This window comes from Calypte anna, chromosome 28 (assembly GCF_003957555.1).
Source record: "Calypte anna isolate BGI_N300 chromosome 28, bCalAnn1_v1.p, whole genome shotgun sequence".
Classification (NCBI taxonomy): domain Eukaryota; kingdom Metazoa; phylum Chordata; class Aves; order Apodiformes; family Trochilidae; genus Calypte; species Calypte anna.
The window spans coordinates 5527291-5537486 of record NC_044273.1 but is presented as its reverse complement, the minus strand read 5'-3'; the positions used below and the strand labels follow the sequence as shown (position 1 = coordinate 5537486).

General features: G+C 64.6%; 2 protein-coding genes across 2 annotated transcripts; one reads left to right on the top strand and one right to left on the bottom strand.

Moving 5' to 3' along the window:
• The first annotated feature begins 1220 nt into the window (after positions 1-1220).
• PLVAP (plasmalemma vesicle associated protein) lies at positions 1221-4189 on the top strand. Its single transcript, XM_030466602.1, has 6 exons — positions 1221-1613; positions 1949-2033; positions 2250-2839; positions 3420-3543; positions 3640-3718; positions 3816-4189. The coding sequence occupies exons 1-6, from the start codon at positions 1236-1238 to the stop codon at positions 3820-3822; spliced, it is 1263 nt and encodes a 420-aa protein (XP_030322462.1). The 5' UTR covers positions 1221-1235; the 3' UTR covers positions 3823-4189.
• Positions 4190-5231: 1042 nt separating this feature from the next.
• Positions 5232-8896, bottom strand: GTPBP3 (GTP binding protein 3, mitochondrial). Its single transcript, XM_030466600.1, has 9 exons — positions 8852-8896; positions 8238-8479; positions 7616-7702; positions 6781-6983; positions 6615-6687; positions 6380-6523; positions 6118-6283; positions 5615-5887; positions 5232-5495 (listed from the first exon to the last, which is right to left on the bottom strand). The coding sequence occupies exons 1-9, from the start codon at positions 8887-8889 to the stop codon at positions 5264-5266; spliced, it is 1458 nt and encodes a 485-aa protein (XP_030322460.1). The 5' UTR covers positions 8890-8896; the 3' UTR covers positions 5232-5263.
• Between the last annotated feature and the right edge of the window lie 1300 nt (positions 8897-10196).

Sequence of the window (10196 nt, the reverse complement as noted above, 5' to 3'; positions counted from 1 at the left end):
GGCAGGAAACAGCCCCGGGCTGGGGGGCAGCGCCCGGCCCCACACCTCGGCCCCCCCAGCCTGCCCTGGGCATCCTGCAGAGCCTGGGGAGGAGGGGGAGAAGCTAGTGGGGGGTTCCCCAGGCACAACCAGCCCCCTCCAGGGGTACTGCGGGATGGGGACATTGGTGGCGGTGGCCACAGCTGGGGACCCGACATAGGGGGGGCTCAGCCCAGTCCTGCAGCACAGCCCCCCCCCCACACCCCCCAGATCTGTGGTGGCCCAGGGGTCCCCCAGGGCCTGGAGGAGACACAGCTGCAGATCCAGGGCTGGGCTGAGGCACTGTGACAATGATGCTGGTGTTGGTCTTTGCAGGGGACCAGGGCCACCCATGCTCCACAGGCTGGGCTGGGGGTTCCCCAGCAGCCTGGGGACACGGGGGTCCCGGAGGTGGGGACACAGGGGGCTTCCTCAGCCCCTCAGTCCCCTCCACAGGCTGCTCACTGCCCCACAGAGATGTCCCAATGGGGGACAGGGACCAGGAGTGGCTCCTTGGGTCCCACAGCAGGACGGTGGCTCTGCAGGGTGACAACACCCACGAGGGGGATGACAGCCACAAGTTCCCACCGGTGGCTTCAGCCCATGTCACCCACGCCAGCCCACTGCCACCCTACCTGCAGGTCAGGACACGGCTGCATCCTTCACCTGTCCCCCAGGAGAGGAAGATTGGGGGATCAGTCCCTGTGTCCCACTAAGGCAGCACACAGGGGGTAGGGGTCTGGCAGTGACTTCTGTGCCACCACAAGGGATGTGGCACCGGGACCAGCTCAGGTGGTGACATCCTCCTCCATCACCATAACCCAGTGCGGGGCTGAGGGGGATGGAGTGGATGGGGGCAGGGGAGGATCCCACACTCCCCAGTGCCCCCAGGGGCTATTTTGGGGTGAGGGGTGGTCTCGGGGGAGCCTGTGGCTCCGTCTGAGGGTGGGGGAGCGGGGTCTCGGGTTTCGGTAGCAACCGGGAACAATAGACCTGAGGCCAAACAGAAGCTGTGGTGTGATAACCCGGCGGGGCTGGAGGCATCCGGAGAGGCAGGAAGGAGCCCGGACAGAAGGAAATATTAAATGGAGCAATATAAACAGGGGGGCAGGAGCCAACTCCGCCCCGGCACGGCTCCCCCCGCCCCCTCTCCATCCCCCCTATCAAAAAAAAAAAGGGGCTGCACGGTGAGTCGGGGCTGGCAGAGGTCGGGTGGGATGGAGAAGAGCAGCTTCGCCATGGCCAAGTTCGGTTTGGAGGGCAAGGAGGCTCTGCCCAAACGGGATTGTGGGTTTTATGTGAAGTACATTTTCCTCTTCACCTCCCTCATCCAGTTCCTCATCATCCTGGGGCTGGTGCTGTTCATGGTGTATGGGAACGCTCAGGCGGGCACCCACACCCACCTCAAGGTGCTGGAGAGAGAGGTCCAGGAACGATACAACAAATACAGCCTGGTGAGCCAGAGGAACACCAACCTGAGCAGAGCCCTCAACGCCACCATCAAGGAGAAGCAAGGGCTGCAGGGGCAGCTCCAGAAGGTGAAACAGGACCTGGAGAAGTGTAACAGCACCCAAAACCCCAATCCCATCCCCAAGGTGAGCCCAGCACCCCACCCCTGCCCGGGCACCCACCCGGGAGGCTTGGATCTCACCTCATCCAGCCTTCAAGGGATGGATAAAAGGGGGGGGTGTGGGGTGGCAGAGCCCCTGGGTGATGTCCGTGTGCTGTCCCCCACCCCCAGGGAGGGGGTCTCAGCCCTGTCATCCCTGTGGCAGCCCCCCTACTCCCCACCAAGGGGATCCCCATCTCACATCCCTCCTCCTCCCCAGCTCCCAGGAGGAGTGAGGTGATGCTGAGGGGATTGGGGGGGGATGTCTTGACCCTCCTCCTCTTCTTCCTCCCACCCCCCACCCCCCAACTTCACCTGCAGGAGATGTTGGAGATCATGTTCTACCAGAAGATGAGTCTGGACAGCTGCCACGCGACAGTCACCGACATCAACAGCACCTGCAACAGTGAGTGACCATCCATCTCCCCCCCACAGATCACCCCTCACTCCCAGACCAGTCCCCTGAGGTCCCCCCAACACCCCTCACTCAGGGACTCACCAAAGGGGGGGGTCCCCCCTTCCCCCAAGCCCGGCAGGGGGGGCACTGAGGTGTAGGGGGTGGCACCGAGGTGTGGGGTGGGAGTTTGTGGTGACCCCCGCACCCCAAACTCATCACCCCCAGAGGACAAAGCTGCGCTGAGGACCCAACTGGACCAGAGAGCCCAGGCTGAGAAGGAGCTGGAGCAAAACTGCCGCAAGACCAACGACACCTTGAGCGAAGCCAGGAAGGAGCAGAAAAACTGCCAGCAGGTCCTGAACGACACCCGAACCCTCTGGGAATCCACCAGAACCAACCTGGGGCTGCTGAAGGACGAGTGCAGGACCCTGAGGCGCGATGTCAGCTACACCTTCCAGCGCATCAAGGAGGTGCTCAGCCCCTACGCCTGCGGTTCGGTCCAGGAGGAGCTGAGCTGGCTGACCCAGCAGGCGGAGAGACTTTTCCTTTGGCAGCAGGACCGGGATACAAAATACGTGGGGAAAAGTGTCTGTGACATGAACCTCTTCCAGTCCCGCCTCAACTGCTCCCGGGAGAAGCAGGAGTTGGAAAAAAGGCTGCGGGATTCGGAGAAGGAGGTGAAGGGGGGAGAGGAGGAGAGGAAGAAGCTGCTGCTGGAGAAGGAGAAGATGGGGAAGGAGCTGGAGGAGAAGAGCAAAGCTGCAGCCCAGGTTGGGCACCTCTGGGGACAGCTCAACCTGTGCCTCAACTCCAAGGTGAGGGAGGTGCCGGGGTGGGGAGGGGACGACCCCAGGGCACCCCCTTTGGGGGTAGAGATCTTGTTTTTGTAGGTGCCACGAGCCACGGATATCTCTTTTTTTTTTTTTTTTTTTTTTTTTTTTCCACCTTTCTCTTTTTTTTGCACCATTCTCTTCTCTTTTTTTTTGCACCCCTCTTTTCTTTTTTTCTGCCTTGTTTTTTTTTTTGCACCTTTCTCTTTTTTTTTTTTTGCACATTCACTTCCCCACCAGCACCCCCTCCTCCTCCCTGTGCCCCGCGTCACACACCCCTTCCTTTCTGCACCCCATTTTGGGCACGAATCTTCCCTTCCCACGTGCAATCCCCACGCCTGCTCCTTTCTTTGCCACACCTGATGGATTTCACACCCGCGTCTTCCTCTTGCATGGGGGGTTTTGCACGCACACACCCCCCTCTCCTATAAACCCCCTTTTGGAGGAGGGGTTTGCACATGCAGCTTCCCTTTTTGCACACCCCCTCCTTTGGGTGCAACCGCGGGGGGGGTGAAGCCCCCTTTGCTGACCCCTTCCCTTTCTCCCCCCGCCCCCCTCCCCGCAGATGGGGGCTTTCTTCGACATCCCAGGCTTGAGGGCACCAGCTGGGGGGGGCACCCGGCCGGGACCCTTCCCCAACACCGGCTCCTATATGGATGTTCTGAGCCAGGGCATCTTCGGGAATATGGGTGAGTCCTGGAGAGGGGGGGCTGGGGGGGGTTGGCTTGCAGTGGGACCAGTCCCCTGTCACCCTGGGGGGGCTCGGTGTCCCCCCATCCCCCCAGGCAAACCCAAGCCGGAGGAGCTGCAGCAGTTTGCACAGAAGATGCTGGAGCAGTTCCTGTCCCCACAGAAAAACCCCAGGTGAGGGAGGGGGCACTGTGGGACCCCACTGGGTTTGGGTGGGTGGGTGGGGGGAATTCTTGGGGACACCAGGAGTCTGATCCTGCCCTCTCCACAGTGGTTAACAGCCCAGCAGCCCCCCCCAAAACGGCGGCGAGGGGCTCCAGGCCAAGCCCAGGAGGTGCTTCCCGTGGCACGGACGGCAAACCCAGACCTGGACCCGGCTGCTGGCACTGCCCTCATCCTGCCCCCCACCCCGGGACCACTTTCCCCTCTCCCCTTTTCCCTCCTCCTCCCTTTCTGTCCCCCCTAGGGGCCCTTTCTGGCCCCCCTAAAGCTTGGCGAGGGGGTGGCTCCCAGCTGGAAATACAGCCCTGAGCCCCGACACAACTCATCACACGTCTGGCTGGGGACTGGGAACACCCCCTGCGTGTCCTTGGCTGTCCCCACGGGTGAGCGGGAAGCCCTTGACCACCAAAGATCCTTGGGGAGGCCACCGGAGGGTGATGATAACAACCCCTCCACCCCCCCCGTCCCTCCCTCCCCGGTTGTCAGGAGCTGATTTACTGCCCCTGTTTCCCAGCTCCTTCCTGTGGAAAGAGCTTTTCCTGCCTCTCCTGCTGCCTGCACGCCAGCCCCTGCCCGCACGCGAGGGTCCCCAGGGTGTCCCTGTCCCCAGCACCTCCTATTCGGCTCCCCCAGGGTCCTGCATCCCCCCTGGGGTACACACAGACACCCCCGAGCACCCCCTTCCCCTGCCTGAGGATGGGGACATCCCTGAGCCCACCACCCTCCCTCCAGGTCCCCGGGATGAGCTGGGGTGGGATGAGCGTGACAAAAGGTGACAACCCCCCCCCTGCAGAGTCCATCAGAGGAGCCAAGGGGGATCTGGGGGGAATTTGGATTTTCTGGAGCTCCACTCTGAACAAACCTGGAGCACTCGTGTCCTGCTCTGGGCTCCAGGGGGTCCCAGGGATGTCCCCGTCCTCAGGGGGTGGGAGAGTGAGGGGGGGGGCCCCCAGGGAGCCCCCAAACTTTGTAGGTACAAAGCTCGGGGGGGGGGGGAAATCCCACAGGGTCCCCATGTTGGGGGCTGTGCCTTGGGGAGGAGGGGTACAAACCCCCCCAAACATTGTGTCCCTAGGGATTGGGGGGGGGTCAGGATGGACCCCAAGGGGATCCCAAGCCCTGCACAGCCCACACCCCCTCATGCCAGGGCCCAAGGAAGAGGGGGGAGGTGGGGGGGGGGTTCCCGGGGTGGCTTTTCCCTTCCAGTCACTCCAGTTCCACCTTTGTCCTTGGGCTCAGGAAACGAGGCCTCTCCTGGGGGATTTTTCCACTCCCATGACCCAAAACCCACTTCCCCCCCCACCTCCCACCAGGAAAATGCAGCGGGGACACCGAGGACCAAGGATTAAAAGGGGGGGGTTGGGAAGGATGCCAAAGCCACCAAAAGGCACCACGGTTTAATACCAGCACGGAGCCCAGAGCCCCCCCACCCCCCCGGTGCTGGTGGCACCGCGACCCCAGGGGACACCCCCCCCTCCCCCCACCCCCATCCTTTTGTCATTTCCCAATGCAAAAATCCCTGAAGATGATGTCCAGGACCTCCTCAGCCCCCACCTGCCCCGTGATCCGCCCCAGGTGCCTCCGGGCCAACCGGAGCCACTCGGCTGCCAGCCCCAGGTCCAGGTGACAATCCCGTCGGAACCGGCTCAGGGCGGTGACACCGGCGGAGAGGTGGTGGCTGTGCCGGCTCTGGGTCAGCGAGGGACACCCTGCCAGGGGGTCTCCGCATCTGCAAGGTGGGGTTTGGGTTGTTTTATGGGGGGTTAAAAAAAAAAAAAAGAAAAATCAGCCTCGACACCCCACCCACCCAGAGTTGGGGTCCCCTGGGTGCTCCCTCCCCATACTCACAGCCGCTCCAGTTGCCCCCCCAGCAGCTCCAGGAGGCGGTCGAGCCCCTCCCCCGTCTTGCAGGAGAGGAGGGTGGTGGGGGGCAGGGGGTCCCCCTGGGTGCAGGAGTCGGGGAGAGCCCCCCCCGGCAGTAAATCGGCTTTGTTGAGCACCAGGATGCAAGGGAGGAAGGGGGGGGGCAGCAGGGACCGCAGGGTAGCAGCCAACCCCCCCGGGTGGGTGGGCAGCGCCGAAGCATCCAGCACGGCCAGGATCAGGTCTGCTCGCTGCAGGCTGTGACAGGGTTGGGGACAAAGGGTGACACTCGGCTATTGAGGGAATGAGGGAAAAAAAAAAACACAAAAGGAAAAAAAAAGAAAAAAAGGGGAAAAAAAGGAAAAAAAGAAGAAAAAAAAAAGAGGAAAAAAAAAGAAGGAAAAAGAAGGAAAAAAAAAAAAAGAAAAAAAAAGGAAAAGAAAAACAAAAAAACCCAAAAAACCACACACAAAAAACCCAAATCTCACCGATCCCGGGCTCGGGTGACCCCTTCCTGCTCCACGGGGTCGGTGGCATCCCGGAGCCCCGCGGTGTCACTCAGCACCAGTGGGTAACCACCCACGTTCAGGGCCACCTCCACCACGTCCCGGGTGGTCCCTGCCACCGGGGACACAATGGCTGCGGGACGCTGGCCTGGGGTGGGGGGACAAGGTGACACGGGGAGGATGGGGGGGACCCTCCTGGCTGCTGTCCCCAGGGAGGGGACACGCCCCCAGCCCCCTCACTCACACAGCAGGTTGAGCAGGCTGCTCTTGCCCACGTTGGGGGGTCCAGCGATGACAGCGTGGACCCCCCCCCGCAGCAGCTCCCCACGGCGCCCGTCCTGCAGGTGGGCACCCATCTCCTGCTCCAGCCCCTGCACCGTGGCAGTGACTGTGGGGACAGAGGGGGGACACACCGTGGGGTGACACAGCAGCATCCATCCCACCCCCCCACACAACCCAAACCCTCACACCCCCCTCACCTCGTGCCAGAACCTCTTCCTCCACGTTGTCATCCTCACTGAAGTCGATGAAGGCTTCGAGGTGGGCCAGAGCCTGGGTGGGGGGGTGGGGGAGAGTGGGTGGGGTGGGGACAGCCCCGTGTGTCCCCCCCAGCCCACGGGCAGGTCGATGCAAACCCGCTCAGACCTGGGTGAGGGTCTCACTCCAGCGCTGGTAGAGCTGCCCCAGTTCCCCCTCCATCTGCCGCAGGGCCTGGCGCCGCTGGACCTCGGTCTCAGCCCGGATCAGGTCCCCCAGGCCCTCCACACCAGTCAGGTCCAGTTTCCCCCCGTGGAAAGCTCGGCGGGTGAACTCCCCGGGCTCGGCGGGACGGAGCCCAGGCAGGCGGCCTGACAGCCCCCAGGTCACCCCCCACCCAAATCCTGGAGTGCCCCTTGCCCAAAGTTTGGGGAACCCCTTTGGGGTACCCTCCCCCCAAAGCTTAGGGAACCCCCCTCCCAAAGCTGGGGGTATCCTCCCCTCAAACCTTGGAACCCCACCCCCACCCCAAGCTTGGGGCACCCCCCATCCAAAGCTTTGGGTATCCCCCCACCCAAAGACTGAAGAACCCCCCCTCAAGGCTTGGAGACCCCCCCAACCAAAGCCTGGGGATACCCTCCTGTAGTGAGACAGGACCAGGTGCCCTGAGTTATTGATGAGTGGGTGTGGGTTCACCTGTGTCTGGCCCCCTGCTCCTGCACATGCTCAGGAGGGAGGCCAGACACAGGTGAACCCACACCCACTCATCAATAACTCAGGGCACCTGGTCCTGTCTCACTACACCCTCCCCTCAAGCCTTGGGAAACCCCCCCACCCAAAGCTTGGGGCACCCCCCACCCAAAACTTGAGAAACCCCCTCCCCAAAGCTTGGGGTACCCTCCCTTCAAAGCTTGGGAAACCCAAAGCCTGAAGAACCCCCACCCAAAGCCTGGGGTACCCCCCCCCAAATCTCGGCCCCCCCCAGAAGGGATGAAGGTCTCACCCAGTGCCCTCAGGACCCCCCTGACCACCGCGGGCCCCCCATGCACGTGGAGCTCAGCGCAGTCCTCCCCGGTGAAGCTCTGGGGGGCTGAGAAGTGAGGAGGGGGCAAGGACTGAGCCCACCTGTGGGGTTCAGCACCCCCGCCCTCCCTCTCTCCAGCCCCAAGGTGAAGGTTGGGGGGCTCAGGAGAGGCCCCCCCTCCACTCCCAGCACTGTCAGGATTGGTCCCAGTAGCACCTGTACGCAGCTGGATTTGGGGGGCTGGGGAAGAAACCCCCCACCTGGCACCCAGACTCCCTCTGTGGCCACCAAGACCCCTCCACCAGCCATAAAGACCCCTTAGTGGCCACCAAGACCCCTCCAGTGGCAACCAAGACCCGCCAGTGGCCACCAAGACCCCTCCAGTGGCAACCAAGACCCCTCCATTGGCCATAAAGACCCCTCTGCTGGCCACCAAGACCCCTCTATTGGCCACCAAGACCCTTCCACCAGCCATAAAGACCCCTTAGTGGCCACCACGACCCTCCAGTGGCGACCAAGACCCCCCAGTGGCCACCAAGACCCCCCAGTGGCCACCAAGCCCCTTCCCGGGTCACCCAGTACCCCAGAGCTGCAGCCCCACCTGGGAACCAGACCACGAGCCCTCGGTCCAAGGTCTCGGCAGTGTCGGGATCACGGATGCGGCGCAGGGCGAGGACGCGGGGGGGGGGCAGCCGGGGGGGTTGTGTGAGGGTCTGCAGAGCCCCCCGGCTGGCGGGGCCGCTGGTGCGGATCACAGCCACCCCGCAACGCCCCTGACCCGAGGAGAGGGCGAAGATGGTGTCCCCCCCACCCCCCGAGACCGAGTACAGGCGCTGCACCCACCTGCGGGGGGGGAAACGGGGGGTGGGGGGGGTCCTTTCTCCGACCCCCCTTATATGGGGCAGGGATGCACAACCCCTCCCCGCCCCCCCCACTTACCCCCTGCCACCCCTCGCTCTGCACCCCGGAGACCCCCGGGGGGTTCAGCCCCCTCCCTATGCACAAGATGCTGGGGTGCAGCCCCCCCCCCCACGCATCCCCTCTCCACGCACCCCCTCTCCACGCATCCCCTCCCCAAGCATCCCCTCCCCCTGTGCTCCCTTCCCCACGCACCCCCTCTCCACGCACCCCCTCCCCAGCGTCCCCGCACCCCAGGCCGCCCCCTCCCACTCCAGGGACCCCTCCTCTGCCCCCCCTCCCCGTGCTGTCCCGCACCTCCCTCCCGCAGCTCTCAGCGCTCTCCTCAGCGCCATCAGCCCCGGCCCCGCACCGCCCGCCGGCCCCGCCCCCCCGCGCTCCCATTGGCTGAGAAGCCGTGGGGGGGCGGGCTCTGTGCGCGCTCTCTCATTTCTGATTGGTCAGCGGCGCCCCTGTGACGCTTCGCCGCCCGAAGCCGTGCGGGACTCGATCGCTTCCGCCCGGCTCAGGGTGCGGGGTCCCCCCGCGGGGGTCTCTGCCCCCCTCTGCTCTCCCTGGGATCTCCGCCTCTCCCCTCTGGGTGGGTCGGGGTGCAGCCCCCCCCGCCCCGCCCTGCTTCCCCCGAGGCACTGCCCCCCTCCCCGGTGCTGCCCCAGGGGGGTGCGGGGTGTGGGGGTCCCCTGGGGGTTGCGATGCAGTTCTGTGGGTGCGGGCTACCCGCGACCGACGGCTGCACCCTAAAAGTAAAACCTCAGCACCACAGGAACCCCCCTGTCCGGAGCAGGGGGGTGCAGCTCACACATCCCCCCCCCCAATCCCTCCACCCCGGCAGAGCCCACCCCGACCCCATCCCCTCTGCACCCACCGGTGGTCCCCGTCCCGAGGGAGTGGGGGACCCCATCCTTGTCTCCATCCCTGTCCCCATCCCTGTCCCCTCCCTCTCGAGGCCTTGGGAGGCCCCTGCCCCCCCTGCCCCAGCACACGGGTTGGGGTGCAGGCAGCCAGGACAATGGGGTCCCCCCTGCTCTGGGGGTCTCCCCCTCGTGGTCCCTAAAATCAGGTCACAGTTTGCGGCAGTTTGGGGTCTCCTGGGGACAGCCACGAGCCACTGCGGTGGCGGGGGGGGGGAACAGGAGGGGACCGACCGTGTAGACAAAGGCGCTGGAGCAGGGAGGAGCGAGCGGCAGCATGGCCGGGTTGCGGGCAGGGATGCGGGAAGGGATGCGGGAGTCCCCGGGATGCTGGAGCTCCGGCAATGTCGCCTCCCGTGCTAAATCCTTTCGGCCCCCCCCTGACCCCCTGCTCCTTGGGATGAGGGACGAGACCCTAGAGGAGGATCAGCTCTAAGGCTTGGGGCAACCCGGGGGGGGGGGGGGCTTTTGCTGACCCCCACCCCTGCAAGGCCCTGGGACAGCCTCCCCGGTGACCACCCAGCCCTGACACCCCCTCCTCACCCAGAGGGGGCAGAAGTTTTCCCCTGTGCCACCCCCTCCCCATCGCTCCTCAGCCTGGACCCGACTCCCGGGGGTCCAAGGAGGGTCCGGGGGAGGGGCACCCGAGGCTGGGACAGTGGCCAGGCCTGGCCTAGGAGATGTGCCAGCTTGTGTCCCCCCCTCGTCCCCCCCCTTCTCCAGCTGCTGAC